At 38.1% G+C, this 15,991-nt stretch overlaps 1 protein-coding gene across 1 annotated transcript; it reads right to left on the bottom strand.

Annotated features, from left to right (window-relative positions):
- Positions 1–9,138: 9,138 nt before the first annotated feature.
- Positions 9,139–10,116, bottom strand: LOC118666770 (olfactory receptor 1L3-like). The gene has a single exon (XM_036329098.1). It carries the CDS (start codon positions 10,114–10,116, stop codon positions 9,139–9,141), a length of 978 nt encoding a protein of 325 aa, XP_036184991.1.
- Positions 10,117–15,991: the final 5,875 nt, after the last annotated feature.

The raw sequence follows: 15,991 nt of genomic DNA, 5'->3' as shown, positions 1-15,991 counted from the left end.
TACCATGTGTAGATTTTGACAAATATACATTGACACCATTATAGTATCACAGAGAATAGTTTCACTACCCTAAAAATTCTCTGTACTCCACCTACTCATTCCTCCTTTCCTTCTAACTCATGGCAACCACTGATCTTTTTACTGTCTCCATAGTTTCACCTTTTCTTTTCTTCCAGCTACTGAAGGACACTTGGTCCTTCCAAGTTTGGCAATTATGAATAAAGCTTCTATAAACATCTGGTTTTTATGTGGGCATAAATTTTCAACTCCTTTAGGTTGATATGAAGAAGAGTGATTGTTGGATCATATGGCAAGAGAGTATGTTTAGTTTTGTAAGAAACCATTAAACTATCTTCCAAAGTGGCTGTTCCATTTTGTATCCCTCCAGCAATGAGTGAGAGGTCCTATTGTTCTACATCCTTGTCAGCATTCAGTGTTAAAAGTGTTCTGGATTTTGGCAATCCTGATACATGTGTAGTGGTATCATACTGTGGCTTTAATTTGCATTTCCTTCATGACATATGATACTGAGAATTGTTTCATATGCTGCCCTAAAAATCCTCTGTGCTCTGCCTATTTATTTTTTTGGTGAGGTGTCTTTTTTTTTTTTCTTCTTTTTTCTTTTTTTATTATTAGTTAAGGTATTACAAATGTGTCCTCATCCCCCCCATTAACCCCCAACCTCCCCCCCACTGGTGAGGTGTCTTTATGGTTTTTGGCCCACTTTCTAATCAGTTTTTGTTTTATTATTGTTGAATTTTAGAAAGAAAACCTTTTGATACACATCTCAGTCTCATGGAGCATAGAGCAGGGTGGACAAGGGTGGAGAGAAGAGTAAATAGAAAAATGGAAGCTGTCCTCACAACTCCGTTCATTTTCCATCTGGTGACCACAGTGGTCTTTATAAATTAGAAATAATTTTGTAATTATGTGGCCACTTCTCTGCTCTACATCCTTCAAAGTCTCCCCCTTGTTGACAGATTGTTTTTATTTATTTATATTTTTAATATATTTTATTTATTTTTTACAGAGAGGAAGGGACAGGGATAGAGAGTTAGAAACATTGATGAGAGAGAAACATCCATCAGCTGTCTCCTGCACACTCCCTACTGGATATGTGCCCGCAACCAAGGTACATGTCCTTGACCGGAATCAAACCTAGGGCCCTTGAGTCCGCAGGCCGACGCTCTATCCATTGAGTCAAACCGGTTAGGGCCAGATTGTTTTTAAAGTGGTTTGTTATGGTATATAACTTAATGGAATTAATATGGGAGAATGTCCATTTTACTCATTTTTTAAGGAGGAGGAAGGAAGCATTTAAAAATACGGCATGGAATAAGAGTTTTGGCTGAATTTTAGTGATAGAGCATATATAACTTGAATGTTTACGAGTTTCTCATCCTTCAGCAGAGTCGCTTCTTTCTTGAAAAGTCATCAGTCTTGGGGCCAAGCTCCATGTTCTAAGACTGAATATCCTTGCTGGCCTTCTCATGAGCTTGTGACTGCTGCTGCTGTAGTTCTCTTTGGCTTGTTTCACTGCAAAGTGTGACTGAGGTCATCTTTTATTTCTCAAACACATACTGATTAGGGATATGTATTAACAGATTCCATCAAGACAACAAAGCCCTATAAGTAGTAAGTTTTAGAGGGTGACCAATTGGTCACATAATCCATATTCCTGGATGGAAAGATAATATAATAAAAATGACAAGTCCTCCAAATTAATATATATTACTTAATCATTATATATATTATTAATTATTTATATATAAATTATTATATTATATAAATCACATATAAAATTATATAAATTATTATATATAATTAATTATTATATATATAAATTATATATATATATATATATATATTAGTCAGTAGACTCACAAAACTTCAGTAGGATTTCTTTTTAAATATTTTTTTTCAATTATAGTTGACATAAAATATTGTATTAGTTTCAGGTATACAACCCAATGATTAGACATTATATAACTTACTAAGTGATCATATTGATAAATCTTACACCCATTTGACACCATATATAGTTATTACAATATTATTTACTATAGTCCCTATATTGTACTTTACATCCCCATGACTGTTCTGTAGCTACCAATTTGTGCTTCTTAATCTCTTCACCATTTTCACCCATCCCCACAACCCATCTCTCATCTGCAAGCTGTCAAAATGTACTCTATATCTAGGATTCTGTTTCTGTTCTGCTTGTTCAATTATTTTTTTTTTTTTTTTTTTTTTAGTTTTTAATTTTTTTTTTTTATTATTAGTTAAGGTATTACAAATGAATTATTTTTATTTTTAAATTCAATTGGTGATAGATATGTATTTATTGCCATTTTATTATTCAAATTTTTGATCTTTAAAAAAATTTTCTTCCTAAAGAAGACCTATGTAATACTGGTTTGGTGGAGATGAACTCCTTTAGCTTTCCTTTGTCTGGGAAGCTCTTTATATGTCCTTTGATTCTAAATGATAGTTTGCTGTATAGAATAATCTTGGTTGTAGGTCCTTGCTTTTTATCACTTTGAATATTTCTTGCCATTCCCTTCTGGTCTGCAAAATTTCTGTTGAGAAATCAGCTGACAGTCTTATGGGAGCTCACTTGTAGGTAACTAATTGCTTTTCTCTAGCTGCTTTAAAGATTCTCTCTTTGTCTTTAACCTTTGGTTTTAATTATGATGTGTCTTGGTATGGATCTTTTTGGGTTCACCTTATTTGGGACTCTGAGCTTCCTGGACTTATATGTCTGTTTCCTTTACCAGGTTAGGGAAATTTTCCATCGTTATTTCTTTTACATAGGTTTTCAATTTCTGGCTTTCTCTCTTTTCCTTCTGGCACCCCCATGATGCAAATGTTGGTGTACTTGAAGTTGTTCCAGAGGCTCCTTATATTACCCTCATTTTTTTTTGGAATCTTTTTTCTTTTTGCTATTCTGATTGAGTGTTTTTTGCTTCCTTATCTTCCAAATCTATGATTTGATCATCTATTTAATATATTGCACTGATGATTCCCTATAATGTACTGTTTTTAAAAAATATATTTTAAATTGATTTTTTAGAGAGAGAGGAATAGGGAGAGAGAAACATTGATGTGAGAGTGAAACATTGATTGGCTATCTCCTGCACGCCCGCTACCATGGATCAAGTCAAGGCATGTGCCCTGACCAGGAATCGAACTGGCAACCTTTCGGTACACAGGATGATGCCCAACTAACTGAGCCACTCTGACCAGGGCCTGTAATGTATTCCTCATTTCAGTAATGTATTCTTCATTTTTGAGTGGTTCTTTTTTTGTGTTTTCTAGTTCTGTTCTTATGCTCCCTATCTCTGTTGAAGCTCTCACAAAGTTCATCTGTTCTTCCCCTAAGTTCGTTGAACATTGTTTTTTTAAAAAATCCTCACCCTAAGATATGTTTTTATTGCTTTTCAAGACAGGAAGGGAGAGAGAAACATCAATGTGAGAGAGAAACATTGATTGATTGCCTCCTGTATGTGCCCCAACTTGGGATTGAACCCACAACCTAGGTATGTGCCCTGACCAGGAATTGAACTTGCAATCTTTTGGTGTATGGGATGACACTCAAACCAACTGAGCCACCAGCCTGGGCAGTGCCATTACTCTTCATATTTGTAAATGTAAAGATATATTTTTATAAAAACCAGTTTTTCAGGTAGGATCAAGAGACTTTCAGTTTTACTTTATAACTTCTGTTTAAATTTCACAACTGTAGTGTATTCATGTGTTATCTGTATACTTAGGAAATAGAAAAGAGAAATATAGAAGGCCAGAAAAGTAGAATTAGAATATCTTTAACTTAGTGCCTTATGGTGTCTTCTTGCTATCAAGTATTGACACACAGAAAACGTTAATGATATATAAAACTTCTTTGATATATAAAAACATACCTAGGAGACAGGGGAAGAAGTTCATTAATTTGCTGAACCCTAAAATACCAGTTCTAACAAATTTCACAAGCCAACTGGGGTCTTCTAAGGGGATCAGTGGTCTCGACCTGGCTGTTCACTGAAATCATGTGGGTGCTTTAAAACTACTGATACCTAGGCTACAGCTCAGCGATTCAGACTTAATTAATCTGTGTGTGGCCCTGAGCATCGGGATCTTCTTATATGCTAAATATGTGGAGGATAATGTTATTCAAAGAATACAAGGAAAAAGGATCTGGCTAGAACTAGCTTAAAATTCTGGACTACTACTCAGCCATAAGAAAAGATGAAAAAGAAAAGAAAAGATGAAATACTGCCATTTGCGACAACATGAATAGATTTTGAGAATATCATGGTAAATGAAAAAAGTCATAGAAAAAGTTAAGAACCAAATGATTTCACTCATATGTGGGATATAAAACTGAAAGAAACAAATGAACAAACAAGACAAAGACTCAGAGACACAGACAACAGTGTGTGTGGTGGTCACCAGAGGAAAGGGATGTGGGAAGCGAATTAAAGGATAAAGGAGGTCGAATATATGGTGATGGTAGAATATTTGACTTTGGGTGGTGGGCACAAAATGCACAATTCAGATCATGTATCATAGAAATGTACACTTGAAACCTATATAATCTTGTTATCAATGTCACCCCTAAAAATTTATGCTAAGTGAAATAAGCCAGTCAGAGAAAGATAAATATCACATAATCTCACTCATTTATGGGATATAATGAACAACATAAACTGATGAACAAAAACAGATCCAGAGACAGACAAGCATCGATCAGACTGTCAAACCTCAGAGGGAAGGTAGGGGAGGGTGGGGTATGGGGGAGAGGTCAACCAAAGGACTTATATGCGTACATATATAAGCCTAACCAATGGACACAGACAACAGGGGGGTGAGGGCATGAGTGGGAGGGAATGGGGGTAACGGGATAAGGACACATATGTAATAACTTAATAAAAAAAAATCCCCTCCATCTAAAACAGGTTACTCAGTAGCTCCCTCCAGTGCTAGCCGTGGAGGATTGGCCTCAGGAGGAAACCAGGAAACATCCTGTTGAAAAGTTTCTGAGCCACTGTCACCGCAGAAGCTCCCTCAGAGGGATGAGGTCCAATCTCAGCTTTCTTAACGAGGCTCTGGGGAGCTCTTACTGGTGAACCTCCAGGCTCCTTTACTTGGATGATAATGAACTACTTAGAGCATCTCTTATAGACCAATTGAATAGAACCCAGGGGCAAAAGCTTGGCTCCTCCGTGGGAATGGTTGGTTGGGAATGAAACCAGTTGTCTCTCAGCACATCAGATCAGTCTCAATGTAACCATGGCTACAACTGATCTCAGCACAGCCCCTGGTCAGAGAAAGAGACCACCAAGGCACATTTATCACACCGCCTAGACCAGTGATGGCGGACCTTTTGAGCTCGGCGTGTCAGCATTTTGAAAAACCTTAACTTAACTCTGGTGCCGTGTCACATATAGAAATGTTTTGATATTTGCAACCATAGTAAAACAAAGACTTATATTTTTGATAATTATTTTATACATTTAAATGCCATTTAACAAAGAAAAATCAACCAAAAAAATGAGTTCACGTGTCACCTCTGACACGCGTGTCATAGGTTCGCCATCACTGGTCTAGTCTGAGAAGCATGCTTTACCTTGAGAGCAAAAGTGTCGATCTGTTCAGAAGGACATAGGCTCCTCTGGTTCAGAATTCTGAAGTAGGAGCCAGGAAGGGACTGTGGGGATGTGATGGCTGTCCTCGGTGATGTGCTCACACAGGTTAAAATGTAGCCTCAGGCAGCTCCCACTCTCCCCATGGTGTTTGGGTAGGCACTTCTGATTTAGAGTTAGTCCATTTTGAGTTTGAATTCTATTTACTACTTATCTGATGGTGACTTTGGGTAAGTCAATTCACCTCTTTGAACTTCATCATTAAAATTAGGTTATTAATTTCCATAAGTCAGAATTCTGGATGATTTATTTGTCCTAGTTGCCTTTCCATTACCATGATAACCTTGTGTACATGTGTTGGCATCTTTAAATTTATTAAACAGTCCAATTATAAAATGGGCAGGGGACCTGAATACACACTTCTCCAAAGAGGACATACAGATGACCAAAAGACATATGTTCTCAACATCACTCATCATCAGAGATATGCAAATTAAAACCACTATGAGGTATCACCTTCCTGCCAGGATGGCTAGCATCAATAAATCAACAAACAAGTGCTGGCAAGGATGTAGAGAAAAAAGAACCCTAGTACACTGCTGGTGGGAATGCAGTCTAGTATATCCATTAGGGAAAACAGTGTGGAGTTTCCTCAAAAATTTGAAAATAGAACTGCTTTTGACTCAGTGACCCCACTTCTAGGACTATATCCTAAGAAACCTGAAAAACCAATTAGAAAGAATATATGCACCCCTATGTTCATAATTTACAATAGCTAAGATCTAGAAACAGCCAAGTGCCCATCAGTAGATGAGTGGATAAAAAAGCTGTGGTAGCCGAAACCGGTTTGGCTCAGTGGATAGAGCGTCGGCCTGCGGACTGAAAGGTCCCAGGTTCGATTCCGGTCAAGGGCATGTACCTGGGTTGCGGGCACATCCCCAGTGGGAGATGTGCAGGAGGCAGCTGATCGATGTTTCTCTCTCATCGATGTTTCTAACTTTCTATCTCTCTCCCTTCCTCTCTGTGAAAAATCAATAAAATATATTTTTTTAAAAAAAAGCTGTGGTACATTTACATAATGGAATATTTTGCAGCTGTAAAAAGGAAGGAATTATTACCATTTGTGACAGCATGAATTGATCTGGAGATTATTATGCTAAGTGAAATAAACCAGTCAGAGAGAATGAACAAAATAAACTGATGAACAAAATAGAACCAGAGGCTTGGAAACATGGAACAGACTGATGGATCTCAGAAGGGTAAGGGAAGGGAGAGTGGGAGATTAACCAAAGAATTTATATTCATATATTCATTGTCCATGGATACAGACAATAAGGTGGTGAAGGCCTTGGGTGGGCCAGAACTGGGTAAAAGAGGGCAGTGGGGAAAAAGAAGGGGACATCTGGAATACTCTCAACAATAAAGATAAAAAAGAAGTTAGCCCTCTGTACCCATGGGTTCTGTATCAGCAGATTGAACTAACTGTGGATAGAAAATGTTAAAAATAAATGTTACCTTATTGATGACATGGACTATGTAGTTAGGCTTACAATAGTTGTGTCTGTACTGAACTTGTACAGACTTTTTTTCTTGTCATTTCCTAAACAATGCTAGTATAACAGTATGACTAGCGTAACAACTAGTATAATAACATTTGTATAGCATTTACATTGCCTTAGGTATTATAAGTAATCTAGAGATGATTTAAAGTATAAAAGAGGTTGTACATAGGTTATATACAAATACTACATCATTTTATACAAGGCACTTGAGCATCTATGGATGTCGGTATTTTGGGGAGGTCCTGGAAGCAGTCCAGGGGACAGTAGTATATGCTGGCTCACCACGTGATGGAAATTATGAGAGGGCATTATGGTCAGAAAACTCAGGAAAATGTGGATCTCACTCTAAGATTCAGTTGCCCAAGGAAACTTGGCAAAGTGGAAGCAAAGCAGCACAGAATTTGAATGCAGAGAGTAAACAAAACAAAACTAATTTTATAATTGAAGCTGAATGCAAATGGTTTATTTGGAGAAAATATTTGCAAATGCATATAGCAAACAAATGGTTAATATGTACTAGCACTTTCTGCTCCCATGGCCATAGTACACATTGTAATCAATTTTTATTCATCCTTCTTCATTCAGCCCAAAGGTAGGGAAAAGATTTTTTCACTACAGCATTTCAGGAAGTCCTCATTAAATTATCAGAGTAGGTATGGAAGTGAAAACTAATTTGCGATACATGCAACAAAGGAATGAAATTGGGCAATATATACTCACCCAGACTTTGTCTCACCCTAGGTTTGGCATGATTGAGGCAAAATCGATGGAGTTTAAAGACTCCTTATTTTATTATTTTAAATCTTTAAAATCATCCATTTATTCCTTGTCTAAAATACCATGAAAGCTTAATTTGTTTGACTTAGACATTTCCATCTATTAAGATATAAACACCAGGAGGGAATGAGAGAGGGAGAGAGAATCACAATAAACGGCGGTTTTTCTTCACAACATAAAACAAAATAATTCATCTTACTGCGTTGCTATATAATTTATTCTCCAACTAAATTGAAGCTTGTTTTGTATTAGGCATTCTCAACAAAGCTTCTTACTAGTAGTTTCCATCATTTTCTTTACTCCAGTGGCCACAGGAAACACTTCTGATTACATGTAATAAATCTTTTATTCTTAAAAAAAGGACAGAGACAAGACACATGGAAACACAGGCATCTCTAGAGAGGAGCGCACACAGGCAAGTAGCCCCAGGAAGAATCAGGTGATGAATGCACTCTGAGTATATGAAGGAGAGGAAGAGTCGAGACCAAAACATGTGTAGAAGCATAGAGCTGGCTCACTAGTAGTAAATTGGGTGCTTGATGTCAGTTGTTGGGGAATCTAATGACCAGAACCCAAGATATTCAGCTGCCGGGAGAATTTTAAGAAATGTCATGATCAGGGACAGATTCTACATTGGGTAGCTTCTAGTCTGATAGGAAGTTGACACACACACACACACACACACACACCCCTGGAAAAAAATTCTAACAGTTTCAAATAGAATAGAGTGGTTATTTATGCATAAACATCTCTGCACGTATATACTTTCTGTATAGATATGTATAAAAATTTTCTGGATATTCAGTGACAAAACAGGCTGAATTTATAAGTAGAGAGAAATATGGAAATTTCCAAATAAATATGGAAGGAGTAAAGAGAATGTGATTTTCTGGAATGGAGAGATATTATGGGGTAGGTCTGCAGTCATAGCCCAGGTACTAAGACTGCGTGGAACTGTCCTGTCATGGCACGGCAGAGACCACAGGGTGGAGAACCACAGGGTGCAGCTACAAAGATTAAAGAGTATTTCTCCACCAAAACTTGCCTCAGGTGCTGGTCGCGTGTGTTTGTGTGTACACGTGAGTGTGCAAGTGTGTGTGTGTGTGTGTGTGTGTGCGTGTGTGTGTATGTGTACACAAACACACCATACCTTGCAATTAGGGTCCATGAATTTTGTTGATTGTTGTAGTAGAAAGCCTGTCCATTTCAGACTTAATCCTGCTTATCAGTTTCAATAAGCCCCGTTTCATGTCTTTGTTTCTTAAACTGTAGATAAATGGGTTCAACATTGATGTCAATACAGTGTATATGATTGTTGCTATTCGGTCCTTGACAGTATATTTTGACAATGGCTGGAAATAGACATAGCTAATACTCCCATAAAACAGAGTCACCACAGTGAGATGCGAGCTGCAGGTGGAGAAGGCTTTGCGTTTTCCAGCAGCTGAGGGAATATTAAGGACAGCAATGAGGATCCTTAGGTACGAAATGATGATGCAGGCAAATGGGGCCATCACAGAGGCCAGCCCTTCTGTCATGGCTACGACTTCATTGACAGAGGTAGAAGAGCAGGCCAGTTTCAGAACAGGGTTGACATCACAAAAGAAGTGATGGATAACATTTGATGCACAAAAGGTGAGTCGGTTCACCATGAGAACATGTAGGAGGGAGTGGAGGCAGGAGAAGGCTATGGAAAAGACCACTAGCAACATACAGCGTTTGTGGTTCATAACAGTGACGTAGTGGAAAGGGTTACAAATGGCCACATAGCGGTCAATGGCCATAGCTGCCAGGAGATAACTATCCATGTTTCCAAAGACCAGGAAGAAATACATCTGTGTCAGACATTCAGCATAGAAAATGGTCTTTGTGTCTGATAGGAAGTTCACTAACATCTTGGGGACTATGACTGTCGCGTAGCAAATATCAGCAAAGGACAAGATGCTCAGGAAGAAATACATGGGGTTTTGGAGTTGAGAATCAGAGCGGATAACCAAGATGATGAGCAGATTTCCCATCAAGGTGACCAGGTACATGATAAGAAAGAGGGCAAAGAGTGGCTTCTGGTCCTCAGGGCGAGAGGAGAGTCCTAAGAGGATGAATTCAGGAAGTCTTGTCAGGTTGTGCATTTCCATGGACTTATATGCACCTGAAGGTAAACAACACTGTCAATAAATGATTCTTGTCATCTGTAATGTGTATTTTTACATCTTGTTTATTATACTGAGCTGTTATTAATAGAGCATGTACTCCAGTGTTTTTCTTCCTGAATATGGAAAAATCAGAGCCGAAAGTGTTTTTAACTTGTTCTTTTAAAATCTTTGAGATAGAAATCTAAAGAAAAAGACAGGAAGCAGGGGGAAAGAAAGAGAGAGAGACTAGGTTGGAGAGCTGTATTTTCTTTTCTGCCTCCTGACTCTGGGCTGATAAGTCACAGGCCCCACAGATGCAGTCTTTGAATCAAGTTCAGGTCAGCTTTAGATTAAGGATTATCAGTGTCTAATCCATATCTAGCTAATCATGATAGCTATCTCACCTAGCTTGTGGTTGATGAATAACCATCATTTTAAAGTCAAGATGCCTCTTTCCACATCATCTACAATGGAAACAAGAAAGTCATTTAAAGAACATTAAATTGAATATAAACAGTTACAGGGAAAAGAAAGATGGAGGGAGGGAAAGTGAGAGAAAGGGAGTGAACTTGTGTGAAAAATTCTCTCCCAAATTTCCCTACATTTTGGCTGATAATTTATATCCTGAGATCGGGGAACTGTGCCTCACAAGTAAACCAGGGCAAAGGCAGATTGAACTTTAGAGTATAGATGCAAAAGTCATCCACATTTAGCATGAACATAAGTTAACTCTCTTATTTAGTGTCTCTCTGAGATAAGATATTCCCACTTTTCACCAGGTGTTCTCAAAGTTGATTTCTTACCTAGAAAGGACATTGAGCTCTTGTGTCATGTATTCTATTCATTCCACTCCTTTCCTTTATGCTCCATGAAATGATTTGTCAAAAAGAAGACAAAACTCTGCCAAGAGACAGCATATAGAAAAGCTACCTGATAAAAATCTCTGAATGCTTGAATCCAAATGTTCCCTTCCTTGGATTCTTACCATCCTTCATAGGTGTAGATACTCATATGCTCTGCTTCTCTCATGGGAGTATCCTCTGAGACTGTCTCACTGAGTTTCTGATGTTTCATGAGGGAGAGAGTAAGAAAACAAACATCTATTAACTTATTGCAAGGTTGTCTCCAAGGAGCCAGAGGACCTTACAAGTATTCTCCCTTTCCAGGTTGCCTACATGCCTCTCCTTGACTCTGGGTATAATGCAACATCTGTTTAGCCTGGAAGTAGGTGTTGGAAACAAACAATACTTTTCTGTCACTGGCTCTTCCAGCCTTTCTGGGGGCTTACCTGGGAGATGTCATCCCATGCAGCACTGAGGACAGAGTACCAGGCTCCAGTTTTTCCTTGAACTTATAAAGCTTTGATTAGACCTCCCCCTAGTGCCTCCATTTCTCTGAAGGACAACTACTTAGTGTAGCCCAGCGTTGGGTACCTTCTGCTCCACTCCTCCCAAGTTCAGATACATTTGCTAGTTTAGTAGCTATGACTTTATGATGCTGTCCTCCTACAAAAGAGAGTGTTGTAACTTTTGAACCTGGCCACAGGTCTCCCTTCCCATGTTAGCCAACCCTCATTCCTTCTATTACAACTAGGGAAAGCCACCTCTTTAGATAGTTACTCTTCTTAATTCATGAAAGCACACAGAATTCACGCATCAGGATCCCAACATGCCCTGCCAAATGCACATTGCCTATTTCTTGCCACTGATTTCTAATCACATCTTACAATTCACTCTCTTCACTTTCGTATATTTCTCCCTTCACCTGGGTCTTCAAGCTCAAACACAGCCTCTTACAAAAAAGCATTCTTTGATGAACTAATGGAATGTCTTTTCTGTTCCCTTAGTATGTGAATTGTCATTAAACACAAATCACATTCATTGTCACATAAGTTTTCACTTAAAGGAAGACAACTATCACGTCTTCAGTAATTTATAAGCTTTTTTTCATGCAACCCACACAACCACCTATTGTCTTCATTTTTATAGTGACTTAGAAAAACATGGTAACTATTAAACATAACTTGAACCAAAGGCCATTTGAATCCAAACCATGTAGTTGAACCTCTCTGTTTTTCCCTGACAGAGTTAAAGTTTTATATTAAGAAACAGCTTTAAAATGACTAATGGAGCACAAATTTTGCCTTACTTTGCCAGATTAAGCTTGAAAGTCTGTACTTTTAGCATAAGGACTACTTTTCTTTGAAGCATTAATTCAAATGCAGGCATGATTCCAGAAACCATACTCTATATTTTCTATGGTCCACCTCTCATATTTTATTGATAGCTGATATCTGAGATACTAATATTTTCCCACATTTTAACATCTCTTATATGGGGTGAATTTAAATATATGGCAGCATTTAATTGGCAGCATTTCTCCCACAATGGTACATTAAAATAATATATCTTATGCTCAACTTTACTAGCTATTTGGGAAGTGATAATCAAAACTAAAGATCAATCAAAGGACTTGTATGCATGCATATAAGCCTAACCAATGGACACAGACAACAGGGGGGTGAGGGCATGAGTGGGGCGGGGTTAAGGGGGCTAATGGGGGGGATAAGGACACATATGTAATACCATAATCAATAAAGTAATTAAAAAAAACACACCATGAGTGCCCTAGCCAATTTGGCTCAGTGGATAGAGTGTCGGACTGTGGACTGAAGGGTCCCAGGTTTAATTCTGGTTAAGGGTATATGCCTGGGTTGTGGGCTCGATCCCCAGTAGGGGGTGTGCAGGAGGCAGCTGATCAATGATTCTCTCTCATCATTGATGATTCTCTCTCTCCCTCTCTCAAATTAATAAAAATATATTTAAAAAAAACTATAATGAGATACCACTTCACACCTGTTAGAATGGTTGTTATCAACAGGACAAGTAATAACAAGTGTTGGAGAGGTTATGGAGAAAAAGGAACCCTCATTCTCTGCTGGTGGGAATGTAAACTGGTAGAGCCACTATGAAAAGCAGTTTGGAGGTTCCTAAACAAATTAAGAATAGTTACCATATGTCCCAGAAACCCTTCTCCTGGGTATCTACCCAGAAAATTTGGATCATTTATTCAGAAAGATATATGCACCCTGTGTTCATTGCAGCATTCGTGGTACTTGTGAGAGGATAGACCTACAGATCACTGGGATATAATTGAGAGTCCAGAAATAAACCCATTTATTTTTGTCAATTGATTTTTTAAACATATATTCTTATTGATTTCAGAAAGGAAGGGAGAGGGAGAGAGAGATAGAAACATCAATGATGAGAGAAAATCATTGACTGGCTGCTTCCTGCACACCCCCACTAGAGATCGAGCCTGCAACCTAGGCATATGTTCTGACCGGCAATTGAACCATGACCTCCTGGTTCATAGGTTGATCCTCAACCAAAGAGCCACGCCGGCCGGACGTCAATCAATTTTTTATTGTTGACACTATTACAGATGTCTCCCGTTTCCCCCCTTTGCCTATCTCTACCCAGCTCCTTGCAATACCATTTGAATATTAGGATTCCCTTTTTCATTTCTATAAATTAATTGATTGGGATTTTGATAGAGATTGCATTCAATCTGTAGATCAATTTGTGGACAGTTGCCATTTTAACAATACTAGTATTAAGTCTTCCAATCCATTATTTGCATTGGAAGACTTAGTAAACATGGACTGTACACGTATAGGCATGGGTAACGACTCAGAGGGAGTCAGAAACAGCCTAAAATTCAGGACTGTCTGCTTAGGGTGAGACTGGTAGAAATGAATCTCATCCAACCATTTTCAGTCCTCTTACTTTCCCCCCAAAGTAAGTAGGACTGTTAGAAAATCAAATAGCTGCTCTGCAAACAAAAATAAATGTATTACACTTTTTGAGGAAATTGATTACATTTTGATTGATTAGAATCTCTTTGTGTTTCCAATGAATTTTGATCATATTTACCAATTAGTAGTTAGCATGGGACTGAGTTTCTTCTGTGCAGGTCAATGGTGGAAAATACTGGTATGTATTCAGTTTGTAACCATTCCCATAATATATAATCTATATCAATAAGCCGTATGTCATTATTACTATATTTTAAAATGAGACAAAATATTTCTCCAGTTCACATAGTCTCAGATTTTTTGATGTGCTGCTCTACATCCTGCTCTTTCTTTTATACTCAAAGACTTGTTTAAATCAAGTATTTTGAGGATGATAGTTCCTAAAAATAGATAAAGTGGCTGGATGAAATCCAGCATAAGCATGCAATTAGATGAGGGTGGGAAATGAGGAAGTCATTGGAGAGTGGTTAGAGTTGTCCTATTGCTATCTCATAAAGCCTCATGTCTTGCAACTAATGCAGCTGAATTATTTTAATAGGTTAGAAAAGATGGTTTCTTGAGGTGATGAAATGAGAATCAATTTCTCCTTGGGGTTTTTATTGCCCACCTGTTGACACTATGCAAAGCTATGGTGATCCCCGTAGGGTAGGCCTTCCCTAAAGACATACTTGTTTTCAGAAAAATTTTTTTTTTGCCTCAGTGAGATCTAGGTACAAGGAAGGAGGAGCAGACTCCTGAGCTACAGTCCGTGTTTATAAAGAAAAATAGAAGGGCTCAGCCCATTCTAATCAATATTTCATCCCAACTCAATTGGAGGCTTCTGGGGTTGCTAGAGTCTCAGAGTGCATACATGTAAGCAAGGCTGCCTCAATGGGATGAGTTGTCCTAAGAGGGCTTTTAAAAAAAATATATATATTTTATTGATTTTTTACAGAGAGGAAAGGAGAGGGATAGAGAGTCAGGAACATCGATGAGAGAGAAACATCGATCAGCTGCCCCTGCACACCCCCTACTGGGGATGTGCCCACAACCAAGGTACATGCCCATGACCAGAATCGAACCAGGGACCCCTCAGTCCGCAGGCCAATGCTCTATCCACTGAGCCAAACCGGTCAGGGCTTAAGAGGGCTGTAATGGAAAATTACACAAAGGCAATCTCTAATTTTGTGAGAATGTAGCTAGGAGCTCTACTCAGACTTTCTAACTTGAGTGTATGATGTTGGATACAGAGAAAAGGTGAGGATAAGGTTATAATCTGCCCTAATAGTAAATAAAAAGGGAATAGAAAATAAGACATTATAATCCTCTTGTAGAAAATTGTATGATATTTGTTCCAAGAAGACCAATGAATAGAATGTGGTAAAAGTATTAAAATAAAGGTAAGCAATGGGATGGAGGAATTGTCAATAATAATACGAAGGGGTCAGTTTTTGAGTGAAAAAATGAAGGTGTGGATGGAGAATATAATCATGCAATAAGATAGAGTATGGAGAGACATTTCATAGTTTCCAGGTACTAGAAATGTGTGATAGCGGATCCAATTTATCTTGTAAGAATTTGGAAGATATATTCTTGAGACAGAGAAAAAGGAAGTTCTAATTTACATATCTCAGATTCAATATTTGTGGTTCATCAACACAGGGTATGGACTAGAAATAGAATTTCGACTAAAGACATTAACTAGTACACATTCCTAGGATTTAGATGTTTATAAAACAGTGAAGACTCATATGTCCCGTTGTGCTTTCATCAAAGAAAGACAAGAATACCGGTAAGCAGGTTTAGGCCTTGACCCTCTAGCTCCCTCCCTTAACTATTACTCTAGATGTCCCTGAAGCACCAGGTAGGATTAGAGGACCTGAGATACTTTTTGTTCTCATTTCAGGGATTCTTCCTTTTGTTTTTGTTTGCCAGATTTCAGTTTAGGTTACTATCTTAAGGTGTTCAGATCTGTACATGTGCATATCTTCATATTTATTTTAACAAATTACTCTTCTCTCTGGCATCAGCATCCTTGATCCCTTAAAGTTGTCTGAACAGGATCCACAGAGCTCAGACTCT

The sequence above is a fragment of the Myotis myotis genome, unplaced genomic scaffold (assembly GCF_014108235.1).
Source record: "Myotis myotis isolate mMyoMyo1 unplaced genomic scaffold, mMyoMyo1.p scaffold_m19_p_12, whole genome shotgun sequence".
Classification (NCBI taxonomy): Eukaryota; Metazoa; Chordata; class Mammalia; order Chiroptera; family Vespertilionidae; genus Myotis; species Myotis myotis.
The sequence above is the reverse complement of the archived record's forward strand: the minus strand, read 5'-3'. Positions and strand labels throughout refer to the sequence as shown.